At 57.4% G+C, this 16,056-nt stretch overlaps 1 protein-coding gene across 1 annotated transcript; it reads right to left on the bottom strand.

Moving 5' to 3' along the window:
• Window positions 1–886: 886 nt before the first annotated feature.
• On the bottom strand, window positions 887–15,294 carry ZNF469 (zinc finger protein 469). The gene has a single exon (XM_059857502.1). The coding sequence runs from the start codon at window positions 15,243–15,245 to the stop codon at window positions 2,643–2,645; it is 12,603 nt and encodes a 4,200-aa protein (XP_059713485.1). The 5' UTR covers window positions 15,246–15,294; the 3' UTR covers window positions 887–2,642.
• Window positions 15,295–16,056: the final 762 nt, after the last annotated feature.

The following is a 16,056-nucleotide window of genomic DNA, read 5'->3' as shown; positions in this document are numbered from 1 at the left end:
CAGCATCATCTTCATCATCATAATCATCAATCACCATCATCATCACCAGCAGCATCAGCATCATGATCATCATCACCATCACCAACAGTGTCATCATCACCATCATCATCAAATTGGGACGAGCAAAATGGGCCCTCACCATCATCATCATCATCGTCATGGCCAAAACAGTCATCCTTGTCATCATCACCATCACATCTGGGGATGAGCAAAGTGGGACGTCATCAGGACCATCATCATCATCATCGCCATCACCATAAAGTGGGGATGAGCAAACTGGGCTGTCACCACCATCATCATCACCAAAACCATCATTATCACCATCACCATCAAAAATGGGGAATGGTTAAACTGGGCCATTATCATCACCATCACCATCACCAACACCATCACCATCACCATCACTGTTACCACCTTCACCACTTATTGATAACCAAACGGGCCATGAACACTTGGTGATGACCAAACTAGGTAACCCCACCACCACCACAAAGTCATGATGACCAGACTGGACCACCACCATCACCCACTGATGAGGACAGATCAGGCTGTTGTCACTGCCAGTTGGTAATGACCAAATTGGGCTGTGACAACGGCCAATTCATGATGACCTAACTGTGCCATCACCACCACCGGCTGAGGACCACCAAACCAGGCCACCACCACCACCATCACCTTGGTTTTTCCCCTCAGGGACAAGACTCTCCTGCCAGGAGCAGCGCTCAGACAAGATCTGTGAGGAAGAGGAGCTGCAGGAGCATCTTCACTGTTGAGAAGCTCCAACACTTTGCAAACCATGGAGGTGACAGCAGTGGCACCGAGGTCCTCCTCAGCCCCTTTACAGAGGACACCTCAAACATCCCCCAAACACCACGCAGACAGGGAATTTCTGTGAAAATATTGGAATATATTTGAAAAGATTAATCATGGATGACTTTACAGTACCACCCCATATTTTTATCTCATACTTTATTTAACAATATTAAAGAGGCACTTTAAAAGCACACGGACAACATCATAAAACGGCGTTTCCTGCTCTCTCTCTGCTTCTCTGGACAAAATATCAAAATAAAAACTTTTGACAGAACACATTGCACCCAAGGTAAATTACCTACAATAGTTTTTTTATACAATACAAAGAATTGTAAAGATACATATTAACAGAATAAAGCCTCTTTTTTTTTTTCCTTTTAACTCTAAAACAAAACAAAAAAAATCATTGCAGGACAGACGCAAAGTACTCTGACTGTTCATATCACATCAGTGCATTACTTCACCTCCTTGACTTGGGAGTATTTCAATAAAATCTTTCCATGTCCTCATTTGCACCTGAGATTTCTTTCTGGACCCAAAAGTTCAGTTGTAGAACGTGCTCGTTTAATGTGACGTAACCTTTTCGACACTATGGAGTACCAGCATAGAGGAACTTTTTCCCTAAAGTTGTATTTTTCCTAAAGTTGTTTTTTCCCCCTAAGTTGCATTTTTCCCCCAAGTCAGATTTTCCCCCCTAAAGTTAATTTTTCTCCCTAAAGCTGAATATTTCCCCCCTTGAATTGGCTTTTTTTTTTTTTTTAATTCTCTTTTCCCGCTCCATTTTTTGGACAGATAATCGCTTCTCCCTACCAATTCCCCATTTTTTTTCAATCAAGGAAGTCTGTATTCACATTACAAATGAAGAATAGCACCAGTAACTGCATAGTACAAGCGGATACCTATAGAGCCACTACGTCAATACAGTAAGAGAGTTTAGAAGTGATACCGTTGAGGGCACTCGCACAGTACCGGATTTGCTGCGGTAAATTGGCACAGTTTTCTCGTTGCACAAAAAAAAAACCCCCACAAACAAAAAGAAAAAACACGCACGCGCTCACACACACACAAAAAACCCCCAAAAAACCCTAAAAAATCAGAGTTTGTCACAAGTGTCAAGGTGCAGTTTGCTCGCGGGGACGCTTCTCCTCCAGTCCCATCGTCTACAGTGGTCAAAGAGTGGCAGCATCCTCTGGAGGGCTCCGACAGCCCCAGAACCCCAGAGCTGGGTTGTTCTTCTCTTGACGATGTAGAAACAAAATCCTTAGGGATGGCTGTCAAAATATAGGACATTTGGGTCTTAATTTAATTTTTTAATTGTATCATCGCTCAGGCCAGCTCCCAATTAAATGAATTGTACGGGATTATTTGTGCAAAATCTTCCACAAAAAAAAAAAAAAATTTGCTTTCTACAGTGTACTGCACCTTATGAATAAGACGTCTATGGAATGAAGTTCATCTCTTCAAGTACTTTGTACAAAGATAACACAGACACAGACTCAAAAGGGTCTGAGATTTGCAAGTATCCTTATAACCTCAGCACTTCTGCAATAAAGCAATTGCTCTCGACGATTCAGTCTGCCCAAAGCGATTACAATTTCAGTTCATGAAAATCATCAGCAACATCAAAGTTCTAGCATTTGCATGATAAATCAGGTGAATTAAAGTAGATTAGTAGACACAAAGCAAACTATTTCACAGAGGCTGCAGTGCAAGTTCATTTAAGCTAGACAGAGAAATCATGCTACACAAACGAATTTAATGCTTTGATAATTTTTCCCTTGCAAACCCCATGAAAGCAGCTGAGGATCACCATAAGTCACTTCCATAAATTATTCTGAAGTATCTCTCCTTAAAGGAATTTTAAAGCTGGTTAATTTCTGCCCAAAGAGTTGGCTGAGCAGGTTGTTCTGGGACTCAGCACTGCGGTAGCTGGCCGGGCCGGCCGCCTTGGCCCCGCGGGCGGCGCGGGGGCCGTGCCAGGAGCCACGCGGGGACGGCGCTGGCCCCTTGGCCAACACCTGGTGCAGGCTCTTGCCCAGGATGGCTTTCCTGCGCTTCACGTCCCCGTTGGCGTGGCGGAGCTCCCCTTTCTTCTGGTTGTAAGGGTCCAGGACCATCTTCTTCAGCTGGGGGCCCGTTCTGGGCTTGGGTGCCAGCTTGCTGCAGTGCGTGTCCCTCCTGCCGGGGGACAGGGCGGGAGCCTCGGCGTTGCTCCAGCTGCCACGTTTTAGCTCAGCGGTGCTCTCGCCCCTGCCCGGGCATGGTGGCCGGGCTTTCTTCTTCTTCCCATCCCCTTCCATGTTCTCCCGGGAGCCAGAGCTGCTCCGGTGGCTCAAGGACTTGTGTTCTTTCCTCCTCTTGGGGTGAAGCTTGCCGGCGGCTCTGCCTGGCTCCGCGTGGCCGTGTCTCGTGGTGTTGCTGGCCACCTCATCTCTGGGCTGGGGGCCGCTGGATTTGCCTGGGTTGCCGCCTTGGTCCTTGGTGTTAGTGCTGCTGTCCTTAGCCTCAGGCATGGATTTCTCCTTCCCTGAGATGGACTGCTGACCCTCCTCGGGGCTGCCCACACCCGGAGCAGCCTCACTACCCACGGTTTTCTTTGGTGGCACCGCATCTTTGGAAGCTCTGTTGGGTGTGGGCGATGCTGTCTTGTCCTTCGGGGGCAGGGGTTGGTGGGCACCTTCTGGAGATGCTGGCTTAGCTGCACCTTCCCAGGCAGAGCCATCACTGCCACTGGGGCTGCCCCATTTGTGGGTGTCCGTGGCTTGTGGAGACTCTGCCTTAGGGGAAGGAAGCTCTGAAACCTTCTTGGCAAGCTGGAGGAAAGGGATCCCCTCCATGGCATTGGTGTCTGTGCTGGGATTTTCCAGGACACAGGCCCTGTATTCATCTTTGCTGCCTGTGCTGGTTGTTTTATGAGCATGGGCACAGCCATGTTTCTGGGACAGGAAGGGAGGGGACACTTTTTGGTTGGTGGCTTGATGACAAGCCAAGCCAGCAAGGTCGATGGGAAACTCAGGGGAGTCCAAGAAAGGAAGTGGTTTCCCATCAAAGGCTCCTTTCTCCAGCTCCTCGATGGACAGGCCAGCGATGTGGCTGAGCTCAGGGCTGCCCACAGCAGCCGGTGGCAGAGGTGGGGACAGGCAGGGTGGTGGTGGCAAGGGGTCAAAAGGGGACTTCTCCATCTCTGCCAGGAGCTCCGAGAAGTCACCCACCAGGACTTCTGCTTTCACGGAGGGTTGGGGTGCTCCCAGGTCACCAGGTGCTGTTGGGAAAGAGTCAGTGGGAACCTGCAGGCTGGGGCTTCCAGCTTCTACCAGCTGAAGGTCACTCGTGGGGTCCAGATGGACTGGTGACCTGTGTGGGATTGAGCTGCCGTGGTGAGCCACCTTCCGCTTCTTGCTCGGTGGCATTCCCTCCCGGAGGGATCCATCCTCCTTCACCTTCTCCCTGCCCTCCCTGCAGGCAGCACCAGGCCTCATGACCCCTCGGAATTTGAAAGTCTTGCTGCTGCCCGCCAGGTGCTTCTCCATGTGCCGGTCGTACTGCTCCTTCTTGGAGAAGGTGTAGTTGCACATGCTGCAGATGAAGGACTTCTTGATGACGTGCATGACGTCGGCACAGAGCTCGCAGGCGTACAGGGTGGTGTGCTTGATCTCCTGCTCCTCCACCACGCCATGCTCCTGGCTCAGGTGGCTCCGGAGCTCTTTGGTCTCCTGGTAGAACATGGGGCACTTGTGGCACAAGTAAATCTTCTGCAAGCTGTGCACCACCAAGTGCCGCTGGAGCTTGAAGGGTTTGGGGAACTGTTTGCCACAGTGATGGCAGTCCCGGGAAGGATCCTTGCAGTCTGGGTGCATGGGGACAGATTTTGGGGCGTTTTCACTTCTCGCCGTGTGCTCTGGAGACGGGCTGGAGGATGCTTTGGACGAGCTGGGTGCAGGTGGCTTCACTTTGACACTGCTTTCCACGGGGTCTTTCATCGCCTTCTCCTGCTCAAGGGGCACCTCCTTGGGGCTCTTACTCTCTCTGCTGGCCCCATGCCGGCTGCTGGGGTCGCCGTGCCGGGAGGACCTGCTGGGTTTCCGACACATGATGGTGTTGAGGAAGTGTGTGACGGCAGCGTTGTCCTCCCCGAAGCAGCCCGGCAGGCCCATCACCGACTTCTGCGCCTGGCCCTTGCGCGCGAACTGCGTGGCGTGCTCCCGCAGGTGCTCGTTGTACATCCAGACGTCGGAGATCTCCTTCAGGCACATCCCGCACGCCCACAGCCCGGCTTTGTTCCTGGCGTGCTTCTCCTTCAGGTGGTCCCGGAGCTGCTCCCGGGAGCTGAATTTTCGCTGGACACACATGTAGCAGGTGGGAGGAGGGGAAGGGTTGTGGGAGAGCTTGTGGAAGTCCAGCTCCCCCAGTGTCAGGAACCACTGGAAGCAGACTTTGCATTTGTACTGCTTGTCTTTGGTTTTGATGGTTATGTCCCCACGGTTTTTCCCCAGTTTCCCATCTTCCAGCTTGCTCCTGTGCTTGCCCGACTTTGGCTTCAAACTCAAAGCATTGTCCTCGCCATGGCCAGGAAGATCCTCGCAGGGGCTGAAGAAGCACACGTCTCTCATTTTCAGCTTTGCATTCAGCATCTCAATGTCGATGGTGTGAAGTTCAGGGGAGTCTGAATCCCCATTATCTTTGGCATGGTAGGACTCCTCTGCCAGGTCGGGGGGCTCGGAGTTCACTTCTTGGAGTGAGTGCTCATCCTCAAGGTCCATCAGAGGCTCAAACATGTCCTCAGCAGAGAGGCTTTCCCCGTCCTTCTCCAGACTGCCCCAGATGTTCAAGCTGGGGATGTTGTCCATGTGGCTGTTTTGGCACAAGAAGGTCAGCATGTTGTCCTCCAGGTCAATGTCCTCCTTCCCTTGGTCGGTCACCTCCTGGTCCAACCTCAGCTCGATGCTTTTAGATCCATCTGGAGCAGCATCTCCGCTCTTTGCCTTGCTGCCATGACACATGTTCAGCATCAGGGCATCGTCAACGGAGATGGTCTCGTACTCGCAGGGGTCCTCCCTGGTGACACAGAAGGAGCTGGAGTCGCTGAGATCTGAGGCCAGGCGGATGGTGAAGAGGTCGATGGCCCCCGCTGGCTGCAGGCTGACCTCGGGGACAGGTTTGGGTTTCTTGATGCGCTTCCCATACACCCGCGTGCACTTCCTCCGGACAAACTGCTCATCCCCGGGGAACAGCTGGGAGAAGGTGGAATCATCATCAAAAAAGCTCTGGAGGTCTGAGGAGGCCGTGCTGTCCCCACAGTGCTCCCTGCCTGGTGGCACATCTGCCTTCACCCACCGCTTTGGCTCTGCAGGAGGAGGGCTGGTCCCTGGCGTGCTCTGCAGAGCACCATGCCCAGAAACATTCTGCGTGGCTCCCAAATCATGGTTCTCCAGCAGCAAAGCCCCTTCAGCAGGAGCTGAGGAACCCTGCAAGGCACCACTCCAATTCCCGGTGTCACTGCCTGCCACAGGACTGTCCCCTGTCCCAGCATCCATGTCCTCTGTGCCATCAGCACCACGATGCTGCTCTGTGCCCACCTTGCCCCATCCCTTCGCCACTTGCTCCACAAACCCGCTGATCCATTTTTTGCAAGCCTGCGTGCCTTCCACTGCATCCGGATCTTCAACCTCCCCAGGACAGGTGATTGTGCCCGTGGCTGTCTCCTTGCTGACCATCTCCTTTAGAGACCCCATCCTGCTGCCCGGGTCTTCTGCAAGCTCGGCGTGCTGGGCTGGGCTGGTCCTGTTTTGCTCCTCTGTGGAGATGCAACCCTCTGGCTCGTGCAAGCCCTCCACGATCTCAGGCAGGCTGGAGCTGAGGGCAGCAGGACCTGTGCTCTTCTCCAGCTCACAGGGCTCATTCCTGCTGGGAAACACCTTTGCTTTCCTTCGCCTCACTTTCCTGTTGAGCTGCTTCTCAGAACTGCTGTTCTCCTCACCAAGACCTTTGCTTTGGCTCCTTCTGCCCTTTTCTCCTTTCCTGACCCGCCATCCTGAATCCTTCCCAGTCGCTGCCTCTCCCGATCCCCTCACCTCCGGGCGCTGCCCCTTTGCCTTCACCTCCCTCTGCAGGACACGTGTGTGGTGCAGCTCCTGGGACATCTCCAAGGAGATCACGCTGAGGTCGCTGAGCACCCTGCTCACCACCTCCTGCATCTGTGTGCTGGGCTCTTTCTCCAGGTCTGGGAGTATTTTCTTGGGAATGTGTTCAACGGCGGAGGCCAGCACCTGTGAGCTGCAGGTTTTGTCTTTGACTGACGCCTTCAGGCTCCTCCTGGGCACCTTTTGGGCTGCTTTTGATGTCTTGTGTGCAGGAATCAGAGAGGACCTGGGAGTCTTGCTGGCCTGTGGCAAACCACCATTCTTCACCTGGTGCTTGACAGCTTTGTGCCTGGTCAGGCCGGGCTTGGACCGGAAAGTGGCTGAACAAATGTCACAGGTCACCGGGAGTCCATTGGGCTTTCTTCCTTTGTGGAGTTCATTTTGGGATGGGTCCGGAGTACTGCTGGGTGTGTAGTCCTCTCCTTGGTCCACGCTGCTTAACTCACAACCCCCAGCTTCTGCAGCCCCATGGCTTTTGGAATTCTCCCCTTTTAAACTCTTTCCTTCACTCTCTGTGGTTTTGGAAAGACCAAGCCTCACCTCTGCTGCCCCTGGAAACTCGTGGCCATTTAATTCAGCAGGACCAAGATCTCCAGCCCTTGTAAGACCTCTGCTGATGGCAACTGACATGTCCTGAACAGCAAAACCATTGCACAAAGCCTCTGGTTCACTTTGATGCTTATGCCTGACGTGGGAGCAGTTCTCAGGCTTGTTCTCTTGGTTCAGGTTGACCTCCCTTTCGTCCATGGGCAGAAGATCCTTTGTGGGCTGGGTTGGATAATCCTGGGTTTCTGGAGGGGTGGAGTTAACGACTGCGTCTGTGATGGCACACTCTTGGTTTTCTTCAATATTTGGCAGCACAGCACCGGTGTTTTCGGGGACCTCCTTCCCAACACTCTTTTGGTGGAAAGGCGGCGAGCAGGGAAGAGAACAGTCCTTCCCAGAAGGTTCCTGGGGACCACCCATCTCCAAGGCAGAGCCCAGCAGACCATCACCATGCAGCAGAGTGCAGGGTCTCACTGTCCCCTCTCTTCCAGGTGATTCATAGCCCAAAACACCATCAGGCAGGTGATGAGGATGTTCCTCAGCCGCTTCCGTCGGCCCAGCCCTGCAGTGATGCAGCGAGGGAGGGAAGGTGGGTGCCCCTTCCCATGTCCCCTGCTCTGCTGGGCTCACGGTGTGATGGATGTGATGGCTGCTGGCCTCGGGAGGACAGCTCTTGGTGACGAATGAACTCGGTGTTGCAGGTAGGGATGAGCTGTATTTCTTCTCATCCGAGAGCTGAGTGCCTAAACTGGGGACCTCTTCCCCCTCGGCCCCACTGCTCCTCAAGCACTTGAGGCTGGAATATTTGGCTGGTGAGAGCAGGCTGGCTGGAGATTCGCCCGTGTAATCACAGCCATCGAGGGACGACTTGCCATTCCCTTCTCTGGGAACACCTTCACTGACTGTGCTGGCTTTTATCTCTGTCTCCAAGCTGTGATCCTGGTGGAGATCCCCCTCAGAGGGACCAAGGAGGCTGACAGGACTCGTGGGAGCACTGCCCGGGTGCTGTGCCCCTTTCCCCACCCAACCCCTCTCCAGCCTCTCTCCCTCTTCTCTGTCCAGCGTTTCTTCCTCAAGCAAACCACAGCTGGGGTGGGATTGCTCATGTTTCCTAAATGCCAAGGTCAGTGTGTTGTTATCTCCCTCCTGCTCTTCCCTGAGCTGATCAGCTTTCCTTCCCTGCCCTGGCAGCGAGGTCACGGCGGTGCTGTTGGGTGGTGAGAGGTCATCACGCTCCTGGGAAACACCATCTGCAGGGATATTAATGTCCCTCGGCTCTGGGGGTTCATTTGCTAAGTGCTGCAGCTCTGTTACATTATTTTGCAGCTCCGGCTTTGCCAACGTGGATTGTTTTGCATGGTAAGAGGCCTCTGCACCCAACAGCTCCAGCTGCTCACATCCACTGGGAGAAAGCACCTCTCTCCCTGGAGCAGCAATATTTCCAGTGCTGCTTCCAGTGGGGAGATCCCCTTCCCCTTGGGTCTGATCTTCTCCTCCCAGGGCAGCACCACTCTGCTCCTGGTGCTCTGTCTGGATGTGGGTGCTGGCACAGGGGTGGCTGGGAGCCAGCAGCCCGGGGAAGCACGGCATCAACAGCTCCTCCTCGTTGTTCTTCACCGTCCGGGCGACGAAGAGCTGGAGCTGCTGCAGAGGGTTGGCAGAGGCCTCCTGGGATGCCCCCATCATCTCCTGGGAAGGGCGGTCGCTCTCCTTGGGCACACCCAGCACCTCAAACAGCAGCACTTCGGGCTTGCTGGCTCTGTCACTGGGTGCAGGGCTTTGATAGGTGTTGGGACTCCTCCTCTCCTCCATCTCCTCCACCAGCCCGGGCCCACCACCACCCGCTTTGAGATCCACAGCATTTTTCACTGTTTTGGGGGGTTCAGTCCTGCTTAAGGGTTTTTCTTCCGTATCTGGGACCTCTTTGACATGAGGTGAAAAGGCGAGATCCAAGGCTGGGGCGGGACCCTGCTGAAAGCCCAGCTGGGGTTTAGGGTTTGGAAGATGGGCATCAAACTTCTCCAGCTCTGCAGGATCAGTGTCTGCTTTCCCTGGCACAGGGAAGCCCCCGGCACTGCACTGGCGTGGCAGGGATGGCAGGGGGTCTTTGGTTACTTCTGCTGCACCCGTGGTCTCGGGGAACACGGAGTCGGTGACAACAGGAGGGCTTTTTGTCACAGGGACGGTGTAGGTGGGAGCCTCTGTTTGGTCAGTTGTGCTCGAGCCAGGCAGACTTTTGGAAGAACACCCATTTTCCATCTTCCTGAGGTCTCTTTCCTCAGTGGCCTCAGCTCCCTGGAGCTGCTCACTGCTGTCTTTGGAGCAGAAATGGTTTGTGGCCAGCGGGGCTGGGATGCCCATCCCGGTTTCCAGCGAGCCCAGCTCCAGCGGGCACACCCAGGGCTCCCTGGGTCTCTCGTAGCACTCACGGGCAGTCACCATGTCTGGCTTCTCCCCTGCCAGCCTCTCCCCAACGCAGAGGCTCGATCTGCCCAGCTCACCTGCCAAAAACAGCCCTTTCTCCTGGCCTGCCTCTGGCTCTCCCGGCAGCACCGGGAACCGCTCGGCTCCGTGTGCTCGCAGGTGGACAGGCACGTTTGGCTCGGATTTCTGGAGGGTGACGGGCACCTCGGAGTCCAGCTTGCTGGTTTGCAGTTGGCTTTCCAGCTCCGTGACCAAGCGCTTGATCTCCAGCTCGTCATCTGAAATGTTGCTCATGAAAGCCACGCTGTAATCCGCGATCCTGTCTGGCAGCGGCAGGGAGAGCTGGCTGCTGGGGACAGCTCCTTCCTCGGGGAACTTCTTGGCTGGTGGCTTCTCCACGGAGAGGCTGTGGAACTGAGTCATGTCTTCTGGCAGCATGGGAGCCACCTCCTCCATGAGGGACCAGTCTTTCTCCGGCAGGAAGGGCGGGTAGGGCTGCTCGAAGGGCAGCGGCTTGCGGGGGGCACTCCCAGGACAGGGGAATGGTGTCACATATCCATCCTTGCTCTCGTAGGGATCAAACTCGGAGACGGGCAGCTCGCCGAATATCGACGAGGAGTCAAAGCTGAGAGGGGAGGACACTTTGCCCTGCGGCATCTCCGTGGCGAAAGGGGAGATGCTGGAGTGTTTCTGCTCGAAGGAGCTGGCGCTGATGTCGTCCCGGCACAGGTACATGTTGTCCATGTGGGAGGAGCCCAGGGCTGGGGGCTTTGGGAAGAGGTTGTCCTCGTAGTGACCGGGAAGGCCTTTGGGATCAAAAAATGTGTTGTCACCGCTGGCATAGGGATCGGGCGTCTTGGCAGCGAGCATCATTCCCACTGCATCCCCCCCGTAGGTAGGGGCTGCTGTGGGATTGGGATAATCCTTCTGAGTGTCACAGAGCCCCTGTCCCTTCGTGAATTTGATTCCTGCTTCCGAGCAGGTGGCACTCCCTCGGCCAGGACTCGATTTGTTACCGCTGTGGGGTGGAGCAATCGCCTCCTCTGTGTGGTATTTCAGCCCTTCACTTGGGAAAGGGGCAAACCGGTGCCTCTGGTGGTCCACGGTGAGCTCAGGAGAGCCCTGAGGCTGCAGGGTGGGCTCTCCTGCCTCACCAGGAAGCTTTGCTGCTCCTCTGGGCTCTTCCAACCCCTCCTTGGAGGAGAAGCTGGCAGGGCTCCTGCCTGGGGTGGCCGTGCTGGGCATTTGCCTTTCCTGGGGCTGCGGTGACGCCTCCTCCTTTGCACAGTCCATGGCAGCAACATCTGGTTCAGTACTCGGCTGTGTCCTGGAGCCTGCCAGCAAAGGCTTGGCCGAGCCAAACCTCCTGCTCCCCCTGGGAATGTCCTCTTTGCTCTCCTGGCTCGTCTTTGGGCTGCTGTGCTGGGGAGGGTTGAGGGGAATCCTTGGCACATGGGCTGGGCTGCCCGAGCGCCTCCTCCTCTGGGTGTCACCCTTGTCACCGGCCCCACCAGTGCAGCGGGGGCTCGTGCCCTTCTCTCTGGGCATGCTGTGGTTGCTGCCAGCAGACGAGTGGCTGCTCCTCCTTCGGGCTCTGGCAGCACAACGCTCTTTCTCAGCATCCTCCTGACTCAGGACATCCCCGTCCTCCTGTGCCTCCCTTTTCTGACCTTCCTTTTTCCGGTTGTAGCTCCAGGCTGGGTCTTTCTCTCTGGCCCTCTCAGTTCTGCCCAGGCCTTTCTTGCTGAAGCTGTACTTGCTCCTCCCCATGAACCCCGTGCCACGCTTCTTCCTGCGCCGGGGCTTGCTGCACTCTGCCCCCTCCTCATCCGAGTCAGACACGTAGTCGTATTCCCTCAGCCCACCCTCCTTGGTGGCTGCCAGTGGCCTCTTGGTGGCCTGGGGCAACTGGGCCTGCTTGCTGCTCTTCACCTGCAGCTTGTGGAGCTTGTTCTTCTGCTGCACGATCTTGTGGATGAGCTCCTTGCTCCACGTCCCACTTCGGGGCTTCCGCTTCTTCACGTCCTTCATGGAGAACCGCGGTGGCTTGGAGCTCTTGCTGGCCGTGCCTGGCCCCACCTCGCTCTTCATCGGAGGGTCTTGGCCGAGTTTCCTGGGATGCTTTTGGCTGGAGCTGCTGGCTGGCGGGATGCTGTTCTTCCTGCCTGCCCTCAGCCTGGCTGTCCTCTCTGCTCCCTCTGCCGCGGGATCCGGCTCCTGCGGTGCCACCCTCCGTGCCACCCTTCCTTTGTGAAGGTGCCGCTTTCCTGCCCCTCTCTTCACCTGCTCCCCACCTGGGTGGCCATCTTCATAAAAGCAGCCAGCCTTGGCCTCTCCTGCTGCCTTCTCCTCCGCTGCCTGCTTGGATTTGCTCTCTGAGGCCAGCCCTTCCTTGGCCTTGTGGGCCATGCCCCCGCCAGCCGCCTTCACACCCGGCAGCTCCTCATCGGCGAAGACGTCGATGAAGCTGCTGTCGATCTCCGGGTTATCCGACTGGTATCCCAGGCCGTTGAGGGCCTCGGTGATCAGGCTGTCCAGCTTGGCATCGTCGATGTCCAGGTCGGAGGCGCTGAGCGGGAGGGAGCTGGTGGCCAGGCCGTGGAAGAGGCCGCCCTTCAGAGCATCCTCCTTGCTCTCGCTTTTGCCTTCCCCGTCCAGCAAGAAGTCATCACTCTTGTTCAATGCCAACAGATGTCCCTGGGGGTCTGGAGAGAGGGCCAGGCCGGGGGGTTTGGGGGGCTCTGGCGGGAGCACCTTCCTCCCCTCGGCTGCCCGGGGAGCGTCCTTGGGCTCTGCCTGGGCAGAGGGGTGGGAGGCGCAGAACTGGCGGTGCTGCAGGAAGGAGGACAGGTTGCCGAAGTTCTGGTCACACTGTCTGCAGGTCAGCAGCACGTCCAGCTGGTCCAGGCTGGCGCTGCTCAGGGAGGTGGCCAGCAGGTGATGGGAGGAGTACGGTGGTGGAGGCTGCTCCCCATCCAGCCCGTCCAAGCATCCTTTGGCCACCTCCCCGCCAGGTTTGTGGAATGGGCTGCCCGGGGCACATTTCAGGAGGCTGTCATCTTTCAGAGCATCTGGAGGGAAGCTGAAGGACTTGACAGAGTCTGGGTGGTGGTAATGAAGCGAGCTGGGACTCAGAACCTCGGAGGGGTGGAAGGCTTTGTTGGCATCCTTGGCATGGCAGGGGTGCTGGAAGAAGGGCGAGGGGGTCAGCGCTCCGGACATCTGGCTGTCCTCGAAGTTGAGTGGGCTGCTGGACATGGGGGACAGCGACGAGCAGGTGCTGCCACACGTGGGGTTGGGGACAGGGGACGGCAGTGGGGACTCACAAGGGGAGGCAGCTGCCAAGGCTGATGGTGGCAGGGCCAGCCCTGAGCCCGATGAGCTCCTTGAGAGAGGAGGAGCTGCTGGAGCCATAGTGTAGAACAGGGCTTTGCTTCTCGAGTCGCAGGCAGGAGACCCTGGTTCCTTCCCACTCTCAAAGGAGAAAGCTCCCGTCATGCTGGGATCTCCCCTCTGCAGGCTCTCTCCTGATAAAAGCTTTTTGCTGTGGTACCCTGGAGAATTGCTTATGGGGGGCCCTTTCTGGGCTTTCCCACTGCCCTGCCAGTCCGACGTGCCCACGGGGAAGGGGAGCTTCTGGCTGCTGATGTGTCTCGACAGCTCCAGCCTGTTGGCACCGGGCACTGCAGAAGGGAGGTGCATCTGCTGCCAAGGCAGCCTGGCATTTTTCTGCCTGTGCTGCCTCTGCTCGGGGCCAGACTGGCACTCGAATGAGAACTGGTTTCCAACAGGGTTTGAATAAGGTGCTGAATTCTGGTCCATGGGAGAAAACGCCTTCGTGGCACCTTCCCAAGCTTGCACAAGCCGGGGGTGGGTGGGTGCCGTAGTGGGAACGCTCGTCTCGAAAGGCACGGCTCCCGCGCCGCCGCTGCCCGCGGGGGAGCTGCAATAGGCCTTGCTCTGAAAGTGCACTTGGGACAGGGACTTTGGTGGCACGGTCCTTCTCAGGGGGCTGCTCTGCGCCAGCAGCCGTGGGCCGGGGACGCCGTCCTTGGCTGAGGCTTGCCTCTTCCCCACCGGCTTTGGCATGGTAGGCGAGTGTAAACTAGACGGAAAAACAGCTTGGTTTTCTTGGAAAGTGCTTGTGTTTTGGTCGATAGCACCAGACGACGGGAGAGCACCGGTGGGCTCGGCGGGATGCTCGGCCCTGCCCTTGCAGCAGGGCAAGGGGCCATGGTGCAGGGCCGGAGGAGGCGGCGGGTGCAGGAAGGGTGGCGGTGGCTGTGGGGGCAGCCCATACAGCCTCCCCTCGGGGGACACGCTCTCGTAGGAGCCCCCACCCAGCGGCTCCTCTGGCCACTCTCTGGGGGACGAGTGGAAGGCGAAGGCAGCGGGAGCCAGCTGGGCAGTGGCGGCAATTCCCACGTCCAGGTACTCCTGGCTGCTGCAGAAGGGCTCCTTCCCCGCCTCATGCAGCAGCTGGAAGGGAAACTGGCACGGCAAAGCCCCCAGGCCGTGCACAGAGGCTTTGCCACCCTCTGAGAAAGAGCTGGGCTTCTGCACCGAGATCCCGTAGGTAGCACCGGCAAAGCTCTTCTCCGGGGAAGGCCAGGACTCGGCCCGGTTCGCCTGGAACTCTAAGTAATGTAGCTGCCCATGGGTGCCGGGGCTCTTGAGGGGGATGCCGGCGGCGGGGGGCTGCCCCTTGGGGCCGAGGCTGGGGCCGGGCTGTGAGGTATAACTGGCAGAGGTCCGGCCGCCGGCGGCGTCGGGGAAGCAGCGGCCGAAGGCGATTTCCTCCGGCCGGAGCTCGGCGTCGCGCTGGGCGATGCCGGGCACGTGGAAGCGGTAGCTGCCGGCCGCGGGGGTCACCTCCGGCTTCTTCGGGGGCGTCACCTTCTGCTGCGGGTAGGCGATGCCGATGGTGGGGCTGGGCCGGGTGCCGGCGATGCTGAGCCGGTAGAGCTGCTGGTGGCCCCGCTCGCCCTTCGCCGAGCGCCGGCCGCGCTCCCGGGCCCGCCCCTTCCCCGGTGAGGACAGGGGGCTGCCCTTGACCTCTCCCCAGGTGCTGTCATTGCCGAACTTGGGCTTGCACTGGAGGGATTTGAAGTCGATCTTCCCCGCTTGCTGCGGCCGGATCACGGCTTCCCTCTGGCTGTGGGGCTCCTTGTCCTTGGGGCCGGGGAAGGGGGATGTCCCCTCCCCGCCCAGCGCCCTGCCATCCTTGTCCCCGCAGCCTTCACAGCCAAAGTCCTTGTCGGGCTCTTTGGGGCCGGCCTCAGTATCGCCGATGGTGTAAACATGCTGGGTCTCTCCAGTCATGATACCGAGGAGGGGACAAGGCTACAGAGCCCCGCTGTCCCGTCCCGCTGCGAGCTGCCGTGCCCCGGTCACGGGCATGGTCCCCCGCCGACGGGCACCGGCGCGGGCAGAGGGGCAGCAGCTCCCCGGGGCCGGGCTGCGGGCGGGTCCCGAGGGCCGGCGGGGCTCTGCCGCATCCTTCAGACCTGCAGTGAACAGGAGAGAAGAGGGGAAGGCTGGGTGTCAGTCAGGGAAGGGGCCAGAGGAGGCACGGGAGAGGTTTTGGCCCCTTTTCTTGGACTGTGGTTGGAGGAGGAGGCATGGTAACCCCACCCCGGGGTGAAGCCCCGCAGCTTCGGGCTCTTCAAAGGATGCTCAGAGTGGTTCACCTCTGGCAAAAGCTGCTGAGGAAGCACTTTTTTTCCTCCCGGGAAAGCTATTTCTGGGTTACTTCTTAGCAACATAAGCAGAAAAAGATGACAGAAGAGCTCCACCTACGGATTAGTGGGAAGGGCTGTCGGGATGGGCTGGGAGAGGCATCCTGGGAAAGGCTCTCTGTCCCCATGTCCCCGAGTGCCCGTGTCCCCATGTGCCTGTGTCCTCATGTTCCCATGTCCCCAGGTCGCCGCTGCTGGAGGGAAGATGAAGGGAAAGGTTTTTGCTCCATCACTTTCCCCCTGGAGCTGCCCCTCATCACTCTGAAATCCTGGAGAAAGGACTTCACCACCCTCCCTGCCAATCGCCCTGGAAATTTTAGATGTTATTAAGGAGGCAGAACCAGAAAAGCTGAGTCCCGAATTTTCCCAGCTGATTTTACAACCCAGACCTCGGG

This window comes from Haemorhous mexicanus, chromosome 12 (genome assembly GCF_027477595.1).
Source record: "Haemorhous mexicanus isolate bHaeMex1 chromosome 12, bHaeMex1.pri, whole genome shotgun sequence".
In the NCBI taxonomy this organism is placed as follows: domain Eukaryota; kingdom Metazoa; phylum Chordata; class Aves; order Passeriformes; family Fringillidae; genus Haemorhous; species Haemorhous mexicanus.
The sequence above is the reverse complement of the archived record's forward strand: the minus strand, read 5'-3'. Positions and strand labels throughout refer to the sequence as shown.